Here is a 13,975-nt window from a genome sequence, read left to right as displayed (position 1 = left end):
GTATTGGTGAAAAGTCACTCAGTTGTGTCTGACTCTTTACGACCCCATGGTCTGTAGCCTACCAGGCTTTTCCTCCATGGGATTTTCCAGGCCAGAATACTGGAGTGGGTTGCCATTTCCTTTTCCAGGAGATCTTCCCAAACCAGGGACTGAACCTGGGTCTCCCGCATTCTAGGCTTTACCGTCTGAGCCACCAGGGAAGTTGATGGCTCTGAGGGTAAAGCGTCTGCCTGTCCATGGGGTAGGCTACAGTCAATGGGGTCGCAAAGAGTCAGACACGACTGAGCGACTTCACTCACCCTTAAAAGTAAAAATATACCCCCCCCACCGCCCTGCCAAACAAGCAGAAAAAAAAAAAAATTAAGCAAAACCTAAGTTGTATTACTGACCTGTTAAATTTCCACTTTCTATGAGCCAAGCACTCTGCCCATATTAATAGAACCAAAGAATCCTTCCGCCTGCCCATCACTGCTTTTAGCAGCCACATGACATTTGTAGCTTCAAAAGTACTTTTAAGCAAGAAGTCCTCATCTTATACTTGAATATCTAAATTTCAGAACCAAAAAGGACAGTCCACATTTAAAACAATTATGCTTGCCCATTAGTCTAGCCTTTTGCAATCATCTGAATCCCAATTCTGTTTTACAGCTCATTAGGCATCTTTCTCAGCTTTCTGACTTTACAAATTTTGGTTAAGCCTTCTCAAAACCAAACTACTGTTTCAACAGTCAAAGTAGAACGGTAACAGGATAGAGACTAGATACTAAGACCAAAGGTATTGCATTGGAAACCTTCCTCCAGTTTATCATTAAGTCCTTGAATTATTAACCTCAGGATACATTTGTTCACATATCCAAGACTCTTCCTAGATATACTATCATTCAGCATATACTTCTGCATCTTGTCCACAGGGATGTGATATTTCAAATGTCTAACCAAACATCAAGAATCATGCGCCTATATCATGCTGCAGACTGACTGGTCACCTAACCCTCTGACCCTCAGTCAGCTTCTGTGCTATCACTCTTTCCTAGCTGTGCCTTTTCAACCTCATTCCCAACTGCTTCTTTCTCAGCTTGCCTCTAAATGCTGGTGTTTCCCCAAGCACCTTCCTCAACACACGGTGCTCATAGCCCGGGTGACCTCATCAACACCACTGGCTTCAATTACCTCTTACTATGCGCCCCCTGGCTCCCAAGTCACCTCTTGGACGCACTCTCAAACATTCAGCTGTCTCTGGGAGAGCACTGCTTGGCTGTCCCTCGGGCACGAGGATGCCAATAATGAACTCATCCTCTTTCTCCCAGCAGCCCTATTCACCTCTTACATTTTCAATCTCAATGAAAGGTAGAGTGTCTACCAAGTAGGCCAAGGCAAAACCCCTAGAAGTTGTGGTAGACTGAAATTGATCACTCAGCTGTCAAATCCACCTCCTAGCCTCCCCCTTTGATCATTTGCTTAGCTCTGACTTTTTTTTCCTCCTCATGGGAAAGGCAACAGCCTCCTAACTGATCTTCCTGCCTCCAATATTACCCCCTTTTATATTCCTCCAGTCACAAACAAAATAATCTGTCTAACCTGATGTCAATGATTCCCCAAAGTTTTTCTCACAAAAACCTCAGTCCCAGTCTTCCTCCTAGTCTAGTTCTCTCTTGCCACTGTCACTCACGCGCCTTTACTCCAGCCCGCAGAGTGGTCGTGCGATTTAACTCCTCTGTGTAGCCACACAATCAGTTTACTTTGACTAAGATAGCTGGCCTCGGCGCATGCTATAAAGCACTTGCAGAAATCTTTCAAAACAGCTCAGACAGCACCTTCTCTGAGACCAGGACTCCTTGGTGTGATTTAGTCCCCCACCTCTGCTTCTATAAGACTCTGCATAACTTCATCACAGCACTTAACCCATCTCTAATCATAGATTTCCATATTATTAGTTCACCTATGAGAGAAATACATGATCTGCACTCATTAAATGTCACATGAACAAATAAACACATGAATGGCCATGGAAAAAGAATAAACAGGGAATGAAGTAGGGTGGTCTTGAAATTTCAAAAGCACACTCTTAGAATAAAGACTGTCAATCGAAACTCAAGAATTCTTGGTCACACTGCAGTTGTTTTGGGATTTTTCTCAGTCAGTCACATGAAAGACTTCATATAGTGTAGGAATTTAATACAGTATTATGTGTCAAACATTAGATTTTTTTAATTAGAATTTATTCCTATGCTATATGTTAAGGGAAGTAATTCCATATACATACTTATTATCTGAATAATTAATTACTTTCTCTGGATTTTATATTATCTCAAAGCATGTAGACAGGAAAAAAAATGTAAGGAAATGTGTTTTCAAAGTACTGTATATATGGTATCCTTAGTATATATTAAGAGCACCATATACGTAAGAAAAACAGTAAGTGAAAACACCTAAACAGAAATTCCACAAAAAGTGAAATACAAAAAGCTAAGTCACATAAAAAATACTGACCATCAACAGTGATTAAAGAAAAGCAAATTACATCAGTGAGACAGCATTTTCCACCATCAAATTAATATTAATAATTGTTCACAGACAAAGAAAACTTATGGTTACCGAAGGTGAAAGAGGAGAGGAAGGATAAATTGGGAAGTTGGGAATAACACATACACACTACTATGTGTGCTTAGCTGCTCAATCATGTCCGTCTCTTTGTGACCCCATGGACAGTAGCACGCCAGGCTTCTCTGTCCGTGGGGATTCTCCAGGCAAGGATATTGGAGTGGGTTGCCATGTCCACCTCCAGGGGATCCTCCTAACTCAGGGATCGAACCCAAGTCTCCTGCATTGCAGGCGGATTACTTACCACCTGAGCCACGAGGGAAGCCCACACGCTACTATAGTAAAACAGATAACCAACAAAGACCAACTTATAGCACAGGGAACTATACTCAATATTTTGTAACAACTTCTAAGGGAAAGAATCTGAAAAGAATATATCAATATATAACTGAATCATTGTGCTATACACCTGAAACTAACATGACACTGTAAATCAACTATACTTCAATTAAAAAATAATAAATAAATCAATAACACTTTTCACTGTTGTTTAGTACAGTATAGTTCATATCCTTCAACCTAAGATTTCTGAGGCAATTTTATAATACCTTCAGTATTCAGGAATTCAAGGGTTTGTATTGTTCCTTATATTGTTGTTTACGTATTTTTATACTACAAAGAATTAAAAGCAATCAAAATTAAATTTACTTATTTGTTTGACACAGTGCCAGGCACTGTGTGAGGCGCTAAGGATACAGTGTGTGTGTGTGTGTCCAGTTACTAATTCGTGTCTAACTCTTTGCAACTCTATGGACTATAGCATGCCAGGCTCCTCTATCCACAGAATTCTCCAGGCAAGAATACTGGAGTGCAGTAGCTTATCTTTGAAAAGAAGTAGGAAGAAAGGGATGGAGGAAGGGATTGCCTTGTCTTTATGGAACTTACAGTTACTGACAGTGGGCTCATAAACACTAAATAATTAAAATACACATTATGATGGATGCTGAAAAGTGATACGGAGAAAAATAAAAGCATGAAATGGGGATAGACAGATGGCTGCAATTTTAGGTAGGTGACCAGGGAAGGCCTGACTGAGAAGATGCCAACTAAGTAGAAACCTAAAGGGCATGAGGGAGAAAGACAAGCAGATATCTGAGAAGGGAGCTGCAAACAAAGGAAGAACCAGGGCAGAAGCCCTGAGAAAAGTTTCCACAACATGTTCTGCAGAAAGCAAAGAGAACGGGGAGGCTGACGTAGAATGAAGAATGGGGGGAATAGTAAGATGACATGAGCAGCTTAACGGAGGCTGGATCACGTTGGGCCCTGCAAGCCACCATCAGATCTCTGATTCTGGACGAAGAGCTCTGAGCAAAAGATAACACTTATGTTTCAATGGGATCTCTTGACTGCTCTGCTGAGATCAAACTCGAAATCAAGATGGGAAACAACAGCCATCATCCAGGCGAAGTCCTCTGGTGGCGTGGTCCAGCAGGCCAAGGCGGGAGAAGCTCTGACTCTGGCTCTTCGGAAGCAGAGACCAGAGAGCTTGCTAACGGATTGGATGTGAGACATGGGAGGACAAGAAGTCAGGGGAGACTCCAGATGTTGAGGCCTGAGTCACTGAAAGGGAGGACTTGCCAGTCAAAAAACTGGGGAAGACCGCAGGAGCTGGAGCGGGCAAGAGCAGGGGCCCAGTTTCAGACGTGTCATGTCTGAGGCACTTACCCAAGCAGAGGCATCCAGGCTGTGCTTGGCACAAAGCCACGAGATGGTCCATGCAGGAGATGGGAATTGAGAGAGGTCCGCAGGCATATGGCATTTAAAACCAAAAAACTATATGACATCACCAAGAGGGTGAGGAGGGAGGGTGACAGAAAAGATAAGGAGTTAAGGAGTGAAGCAGGAAAGTCCCAATGTAAAGAAATCAGGGACATGAGGAAGAACTGGCAAAGACTGAGAAGGGTTGCAGTGGAATAAGAAAAAAACCAGGAGAGGGCTGGATGCCTGAAGCCAAGTAGATGTTTCAGAGGTGATGGAGCAGTCAGCTTGGTCCAGTGATATAATAAGGCAGGAAAAACTGAGGAATGACTGACAAACTTATTATAGCAAAGAGGAGGTCACTGTTGACCTAGGAAAGGGCATTTTCAATGAAAGGTTGAAGTAAAAGGCTCATAAGTAAACAATGGCAGATACTCAAATGATGCTATATTTTGTAATATATCACATATTAAAATATTTTATAAATATTACAAAAAATACTTATAAAGAAACATTAATATCATTGAGAAATGCTTAAATAAGAGAGAGAAAGATACAACATCTACATAAACTATGCACTCACTTATAGCTAAAAAGGAAAAGAAAATATATAGGTAGGAAGTGTGCTAAAACATTAATACTAGATATCCCTAAGTGGGTCTCCCTGGTGACTCGGTGGTAAAGAATCTGCCTGCCAATGCAGGAGACACAAGTTTGATCCCTGATCAGGAAGATCCCCTGGAAAAGGAAGTGGTTACCTACTCCAGTATTCTTGCCTGAAAAATCCCAAAGACTGAGGAGTCTGGTGTGCTACAGTCCATGGGGTTGCAGAGAGTAGGCACAACTTAGCAACTAAACAGCAATAACAAAGATGCCCTGCAGAAGCAGGAAGTTAGCAAGAGTTACAGTTGAAGAAATTCTAACAACAAAACAGGTCCCCGAGTTTCAGACAATTAAACTGTATCCCTCACTTTATACCTAGGGCAGTGGTCTCCACCTTTTAGCCTGCCTCATAATCCTGTAGAGGGCTGGTTGTGACAGATTGCTGGGCCTCAAACTCAGGAGTTTCTGATTCAGGAGGGTGTGTACAAGATCCAATAACCTGCATTTCTAACAAGTGCCTGGGGAATGTTGACAGTCCTAGTGTTAGGATCACATTTTGAGAGCCAGGGACTAAAGCAAAAGAACCTCATAAAAGTGAAGCTTTAAACAGGTTAAATAACATCCTGAATTCCAGAGCTATAAATTGACTTGAGAATAAACTTCAATATATTCTGATCCCTGGGCTTTTGTTTCAGAGTCTTAAATCTGGTACAATTAAGAGAAGGTGTCAATTAGGATTAAATGCGTTATAAAGATCAATTCCTTTTTATAGCTGAAAAGAGTGGAAGTCACTCACTCTATGAAATTTTCAAGGCAGTGATTAGTGCCCCCAGAGAAGAGGACCTGTACCTTACTCATTTCTAAAACCCCTAAAGTGCCTTAAACAAGAAGACAGTTAATCACCATTTGCTGAATAGGATGAAATGCCTGCCCTAATGAGTCTATCTCATGTTGGGTGGGTTGGAGGGGCAGGTGTTCAGAGCCTCTGGTAAGGCATACAGCACCTCTGAGTGACTCAGAAAATGGAACCTGCTATGGGCATATGACTCAGACAAAGGCTCTCTTTCCTCTAATGGCTGTAGACCTGCACCAGGGCAGCTGGCTGGGCACCCTGAATACTGCATGGACTCCCACTCTTACATGGCCACGTTTGGGTACAACTCACCCAGCCTTGCAGGATAGGTCTGTGTGTGTGAAGACTTTGTAGAATAGGGTATGGATGCCCCAGAGCAAGCAATAGGCTGGAACAGTGAAAAGTCTGTCTGTGTTTAGTACTCTAGGAAGGGTTAGACATGGTGGTGGTTTAGTTGCTAAGTCGAGTCTGACTCTTGAGATCCCTTGGACTGCAGTCCGCCAGACTCCTAAATCCCTGGAATTTCCCAGGCAAGACTACTGGAGGCGTTTGCCTTTTCCTTCTCCAGGGGATCTTTGTGACCCAGGGATCCAACCTGCGTCTCCTGCTTGGCAGGTGAATTCCTCACCACCTGGGCCACCTGGGCCACCTGGGAAGCAGGTCATAGGAACTGACCCAGAAGTAAAAGGTTTCCTCTGGATGAGACACTCTATCATCACCACCCACAGCCTCGTGCTCACGCTGTGGGTCTCAGCTTAGAAATCTCTTCTGTGGGGAATCCCTCCCACCCCAACCAACTAAAAAGGCTATGTACACCCACGGCACACAGTTCCCATTACAACTTAGGACAAATGTAATTACCTGATATATGGTGTCACTTTGAGTCTGCCCACATGAGATTATAAAGCTCAACATGGAGAAGACCACACATTTTATTCAACATTTTACTGCCAGTACCTGGTACATGAATACGTAATAAATGTGTTTAATGTTGAAATATTACATATAACTTCAATTAAGAAAGGTAAAAAGGGATAAGAATTATCCTTGGTTTCTTCAGGGGGGCTTCCCCAGTGGCTCAGATGATAAAGAATCTGCAATACACGAGACCCAGGTTAGATCCCTGGGTTGAGAAGATCACCTGGAGAAGGCAATGGCAACCCACTCCAGTATTCTTGTCTGAAGAATCCCATGGACAGAGGAGCCTGGTGGGCTACAGCTCATGGGGTTGAAAAGAGTCAGACACAACTGAGCGACTAACACTTTCTTCAGGGGGAAGGAGACGATCACCAAAATTTAACTTTTTTTCCAACAAGCAAGAATTATTCTAGGATCCAAGGCACTGCTGAAGAATACACTCTGATAGGAAAATGTGCCACTCTATACTATGCTCTGCTATTTCTATCCCTTGTGCTAAAATATGACACTTCACAGATCTGTCAACTCTTGGTTTTACATTGTAAATATTGATGGTGTGAATACTTGCTTGCATTTGCCTAAAACATGAGAAATGGTTCTGAGCATAAAAACTTGAAATGGAAAATTCACCTTCACAAGCATAACAGGCAAGATTAATTATGTTAACTGCTTGAAAACAGAAGCCAAATCCTAACTTCTTCAGTGACAGTGTGGCTTTAGACTCCCTAAGCCCTTAACCCACAGCCCATGACCTTCAGAGACTTCCTACATAAAGGTTATAGGTTATTTCTCAACTATTGCCATCAAAGTCTCAAACAGAAAATAGGACCATTTACAAGTCTTCTGACTTCTAACATGGATGACCCAATTTCTTAGCAAAGCTTGGAATAATATAATAATAAAATTCTACTCCATTGCTATTGGGCTTCCCAGGTGGTGTCAGTGGGAAAGAAGCCCCCTGCCAGTGAAAGTAATCGTCAGAAATGCAGGTTTGATCCCTGGGTCAGGAAGACCCTCTGGAGGAGGGCACGGCAACCCACTCCAGTATTCCTGCCTAGAGAATCCCATGGACAGAGGAGCCTGGTGGAGTATAGTCCCTAGAGAGTCAGACAGAACAGAAGCAACTTAGCATGCATACATGCCATCACTTCTACCTCACCTGCCAGTCAGTGAGGTAGGAACCACCACCCAGGAACCACTCGGGCAAGAGCACCAGTGAGTTAACTGTCAAATTCAAACTTCTCTTTTCGGGTCTCATATTATTTGAATTTCTCTGGACCACTGACACTACAACCAACGCCCTTCTTCATCAAAGGCACGTCCCCTTTGCCCCATAACTCTGCACTATTGTGTTCCCCAGAAACCCGCCATTCCTTATCTGTCTCCTCTGTGTACTTCTCAGTTTCTGTCCCCTTTAACATCAGTAAAACCCAAGTTCCATCTTTCACTTTTTGTGCTCACTCCCTGGATTATCTCATCCAATCCAGCAGTGTCAACCATGCCTTTCATTCAAGTGAGTTCAATGTCTCCACTCCAGCCTAGACCACGGCCCTGAGCCAAAGGGCCTGCCACCTAACTGCCTAGTGAACCCTTGAAAGGTCAGCTCTCCAGAACCAAGCTCCTTATCTCCTCTTCCTCATACTCCTCCTCATGGAGGCTGGACCTCTAGACAAGGCAGAACCTTCCATTCCCTCACCCTCCACATCTACCCACTGTCAATTCCACCTTCTAACATCCTCCCTCTTTCCATCTTCACAACTACTCCTCAACTGAGGTTCTGTCATCCTTTACCTGGACACTTACAACTGCTCCTGGCAGGCCTCACCTCTTTCTATTTCCCACTCCTATGTGACCTCCATACTGTTTCCAAACTATATTTTATTACCTGTGATTTTTAAATCTTTCTATGACTTCCCATCACCTACCAAATGAAGAGCAGCTTCTTAGCAGGATGGAAGGTCCTCTATGATCAGCTTCTGCCTGCCTCTCAGGCTCATCTCTCATCAGGCTCCTCATAGCATGCAGCACTCTAGTTACACCCAATTACAGAGGAACTGTTCTGAGCTGCTGCCATTTTCAATCTGCGCTCTACATCAAAAATGTCTTCCCCCAAACTAGCCCAACCTCACATCTGACCCTTGTTTGCTTGGCAAATTCCTACTCATCTTTCCGAACTCACTCACCTCTTCTGCAGGGCCTTTTTTGATCCTTCCCACAGATTTACGGCCCCTTTCTTCGTTCATGGCAACAAATCACTTCACCGCAATTGTTAGTTTCCATATCTGACTCATCCTTACCCAATCAAATTTTACTTTTTCAATTTGGAATTTCACATCAGCTGACATTTTGCCTGTTTAAACTCAGTAATGTTTAAACTCAAACTGAGCAAACTGTTTAAACTCAGTAATGGTGGAATAAAAACCATTGGCCAAAACGTCATGATTCAATCAAGATTCAGAGAAACCAGAAAAATCATATTATGTAGGACTATAGAACAGTGAAGTAAGAATCAAGCAAGTTTGTGATTTAATTTTCCAAATTTAAATAATGCATACATAATTCACTTAGTTCTGTTCTTTTTAGGCACTTTTCTCTCATGCACTCTATCTTCTAATACCTCGCTCCAACTCTGAATCATCTGTTGGCTTTTATCTTTTTGTTCCTCTGGTAGTCCCATTAATGAGTCAAAAATTCCATTGTATTCAATTCTTGGATAAGCCTATTTCTCTGAACCTCTGAAGTTTCTCTGTAGACCATTCCTGAAACATCAGGATAGAGGTCTACTAAGCTAGCAGTCATCAACTTTCATATATTTATAAAGTTTCCTTTAATTCATACTCACTTTTAACTCATATTCATGCTCACAATTGAGATAGACAGATCTCTTTATATCACTATCATTTTACAAGTGTAAAGCAGATACCCAGAAACCTAGAAGATATTTATCCTTTTAAGTTCCCCCATAAATAATTTGAAGAAAATTAATTCTATACTTTCTGATGTTTAGTCCTCACTGTTTTTGTTTTTTTAATTTAAGTGCCATTTATTAAAGTCACATCCTACTGGTGTCAACTGCTGGCACTCTGACTGTACTATCACTGTCTCCTCTTTCTGTCTGCGCTTGTGCGTCCACCCTACTCTCTGGATCCCCAGCTGAGCATTCCAAAGTAATCACCTTTCTCCCCTTCTCTGCTCCATAATCAATGACTTTGACAAAGGAAGCTGTATTATATGAGTTTCACCCCAGAGTCCAATCCTCAGCGAAGAATCTTAAGTGAAACTTTCCACACATCCCAGCCACTCTCTTGTGAACTCGGGGGATCATAAAAAGATTCCTCCTAGGCCAGCTTTCTCTGCTTTTCCTTTTGCGGCTTTCTGCCAAAACTGGGCAAGGAAAATGAGAATCTATGTGATTTAGTTAAACATGATGACTTTTTATAAAAATACTGATAAATGAGGATGAAGCTGAGAGTACTGGCGGCCATGAGGTTTAGAATTACCTGCAGATTTTCCCTTCGACATCCTCTTCTTGTCAATAAGAGCTGGCTTTAGTTTCCAGCCTCACACCCCTCCCTCACTTTCACTGCTCTACTGTCCTCCCCACCAGTGGTGCCACCCTTTATGTTTTGGGGAATTCCTTTTCTGTTAATGAAGAGTGGAAAGGGATCAACAGGCAGGAGTGGACACAAAATAGTTACCTTTTGGTGTTACATCTTTACTCACAAGAGTTTGGCCCACATTTCCATAGCTGAATCTCACAGGAAGGCCCCTCCCCACACATAGGCACCAGCCAACTCTTACCCTCAAAGCCTAAAAAACTCCTCCATTCTCACATCCATCTTAAAAACAAAGTTAGAGAGAAACAATAATGAATTCTATAAATTAGCTCAGTGGGTTAGACCAGCGGCTAAAGAGCAGATTCAGCCCCCTGGCCCCGCCAAAGGAACCCCTAACTCCCAGTTAAACATCTACCAACTGTTCATCAGTCATCATAACATAACTGGATCTGCGCATCACCATTTCTAAAAACACAAGCCACAGGCATGTTCAGGAGCATCCTCCTATAATTTTATTTATTCCCATCAATTCGAACTTGAAACATCAAGGAACTGAGTCAACTGAAACTTGTAAACTCACTATAATTAACTGAACACAGCCTTCTGGAACCTTCAGTTAACCCCCTGCCTCTGGTTTCACTCTATCTGTCTCAGGGTGCAAACTCCATTCTGTCTGGGTCTGCATGAGTAGAACATGTGCTCACCTAAAGGATAGGTCTAGCTCTAGTGGCCACCACCCCTTCACTAGCCCTCACTTTCACCTGTTTCAAGTAAAGCCTCCATCACTAAGAATTAATTTTACAAGAATCTGACTTTTCACTCCAGGAGAAAAAAAAAAGGTTTTGCATAATTGGGACTAGGGGCTGGAGGCAAGGTTTTAAGTTTGTCCTGTTGCAACTACTCAATCTGAAGATGACCAAGAAGTGGGCTTTCTCTGGAAGCCTGGAAGAATGGACTATTCCCAGGTGACAGAACACAGATTAAACAACTAATTATCCTAATAAGCTCTGAAATTAAACACAGCTGTTCGCTGAGCTCTTGCCCTGATTTCCCCAATTATAACACTACTGTGTGCTGGTATACATGCCTTTGATCTGAATCTCTTTCATTTCAGTCTGTCCTAGGACTGAGACTGTGGGAGAGGAAGGTGAAATATACGGATGATGGATGAGGTCTAGAACACAGATATTCTATAATTCGAGTCTGGGTAAAATTCAAAAGTGACACAAAGGAACAAGGTCTGGTCCTGCTTCCCAGAGGGGATATTAGCTAACCCATTTTTGTTACATTAAAATGGCCCATCACCCTGATTCCTAGCAATCTTCCTAAAACAGTATTCACTCCTCACATCCTCCTCAACATAATCACTCAAAGTAGGTCAGAAATGTTACTTCCTTCCCCTCATTGATTTTCATTAAGAGGATGCACTTTCTGGAACACTAAAGGAGAAGATAAACACCCAGTACAGCTACCAATGACATCCCCTGTACATTTCTGGCATTATTAAGTACAGTTCTCCCAAAAGCAGGGGGAAAAAAATCTCATCACTCCTATTTATTTTTCTCGGTTGTATATCAACGATAATCTCAAACTTCAAAATACACAGTAGTAGTGCTTCAGCCAGCTGATGAACATCCCCAAAAGGAGCATATAAACTCTCTTTTTCTAATTTTCTAGATCACCAACCCACCTCTTCCCCAAGTACATATTCTTTTTCTTCCTAATTCACATCCATGTTTTGCCAGAAGGATGCCAAGCGACACCACACACTGGCTTGGCAAGTCCCCGGGGCCTTATCAGGACGCTGAGTGCAAGGGAAGGGGTTTGTAGACTCTGGGGAGTGGCGAAGGGGGAGCTGGAAGCCTCGCGGCAGTGCCGGCTCTCCAAACCCCACTGGCAGGGCTTCCCCAGTCCCCCGCCCTTGGTGAAAACTCCCCCCGGCCCCAGGTCCTCAAGCCTGGCACTCCAGGAAAGCGCCGCAAAGTCCTTCAGAGCCCTCAAAACACAGGAGCGCGGAAAGCATCCCCCCAAAGCCAGCAAAGCCACACATCCTCTCTCGGCCAGCTTCTCGGGGCGGGCAACTTCATCCCTGGAAACAAACGAAAAGCCCGGTCTTCCCAGGAAGGAAAGAGGTGACAGGAGAGAGCAATAAATGGGCACGACCCTCATCCCTCACTTCCCGTCCCCCCTCTCCCCCACCCCCACCCCCCGCAAACTCCAGGTTTCAGAGCAGGTGCGGCTCACCTCCAGGCAAGGAGGAAGCGGGCGGCCGGAGGTGGAGGGCAAGTCCCCAGCCCAGGCCGCCTGGCAGCCGGCGAGTGCCCAGCAGCAGATCCAGGCGGGGCTCCAGGGCGGCGAGAGTCCGCGGCGGGGAGCCCTGGCCGGCCGCCCCCGGCCCCTCCCCCGCGCCGGCCCCGGGCGGAGGAACAGCATCTCCTTCCCGCTGCGGTCGGCCCGCCGGCCGGCTGGAAAGCAGCCTCCCGGGGTGGGGCGCGCTCTGCTCCCGGGCCGCTAGGGCTGCGCGCTCAGCTCACAGCTGACAGCTCCGCTGCGCTCGCGGCCCCGGCGGCCGGCGCCCGTGCTCCCGTCACGCCGGAGGGAGGGACCGCGGGGCGCGGGCGCGGCGCGGGGGGGCGGGACGCGGGGCGGGGACGCGGGAGCCCGGGAGCAGGTGCGGCAGGCGGGGTCTGCGGCCCAGCCCCTCCGGTCCTGGCGTGCAGCGTGGTCGCCGGGGGCTGGAGCTCCGTTACACTGTAGAGGGGGAGAGAGGCCGGGGTGCCTCCCGTCCCCGGTCCCCTTGGCCCACCAGGAGGGGCGCTCCGGGGGGAGACAGAGTAAAATCCAGGACCTCAAGACACTGTTTTCCGGCGGCCGGTCTTTAAATGCTTCCTACTTCCCGCGTCACGCACAAACACACCCAGATGAGCCCCAGGAGCATCCTTTCGTAAGAATCCGACGTCAGATCGAATTTGGGGGTGATTTGGATGTGCATCAAATGGCGGGGAAGGAAGGGGGAATGAAATTTAGATGCAGGTTGTGACTCAGTATTTTCACTACTTGATGAGAATAATGACAATTCCTAACCCATAGGTTGTTATGAGGGTTAAATCAGTTGATACACTGTCAAGCACCCGAGAGTGCCTGACAAGGAGTAGATGTGGTTCCAGTTGAAAGTGGTAGTGATGGATCATCGATGCTGCTGGTGTTACTTAATAGGGATAACTGTGCAACCTTGGACAAGTAAGCCCTTTTGTTTCTGGGAGAAGCAGGTTTTCCATCTGTACGATAACTGGAATGGTCATTTTCTTTCATTCAAAAACATGTTGAGTTGGGTGGTAGACACCAAGAGGTGAGCAAGATGAACATTACAGTTTCCTCAGTGTTGGGGATCCCTTCCTCTAAAATTCTATGAATGGATGAGTTATCCTGTTCTTCAAAAGGAGCACCCAAATTTCTTTTAATTGAGCACCTAGAGAAATCTACCTGGCAGACCTAATGTAAGTTGACTTGAATTGCCTGTGGCACTATCCTAATGTCCCTTTAATAAACATTTCCACATAAAATGTGCAAGTCCCTTTCTCTCTCTCTCTCCTTCTCTCTCTCCTGTTTCATGTGTTCTGATAATAACAATAAAGCATGTTTACTGTTAACATTTTGGAAAATATTGAAGACTATCGGAAAGAACATAAAATCACTAGGGAACCCACCACCCAGAGATAACACTATTAGTGGTATTAGCATGTTG

General features: G+C 44.6%; 1 protein-coding gene across 1 annotated transcript in view; it reads right to left on the bottom strand.

The window, feature by feature from the left end:
• ELAPOR2 (endosome-lysosome associated apoptosis and autophagy regulator family member 2) overlaps nucleotides 1-12,663 on the bottom strand; it is a 220,722-nt gene extending 208,059 nt beyond the window's left edge. Inside the window, exon 1 of the mRNA XM_061166329.1 lies at nucleotides 12,475-12,663. Coding sequence (XP_061022312.1) covers nucleotides 12,475-12,663 — 189 coding nt within the window. The remainder of the gene's footprint in view (nucleotides 1-12,474) is intronic.
• Between the last annotated feature and the right edge of the window lie 1,312 nt (nucleotides 12,664-13,975).

The sequence above is a fragment of the Dama dama genome, chromosome 18 (assembly GCF_033118175.1).
Source record: "Dama dama isolate Ldn47 chromosome 18, ASM3311817v1, whole genome shotgun sequence".
Classification (NCBI taxonomy): domain Eukaryota; kingdom Metazoa; phylum Chordata; class Mammalia; order Artiodactyla; family Cervidae; genus Dama; species Dama dama.
The sequence above is the reverse complement of the archived record's forward strand: the minus strand, read 5'-3'. Positions and strand labels throughout refer to the sequence as shown.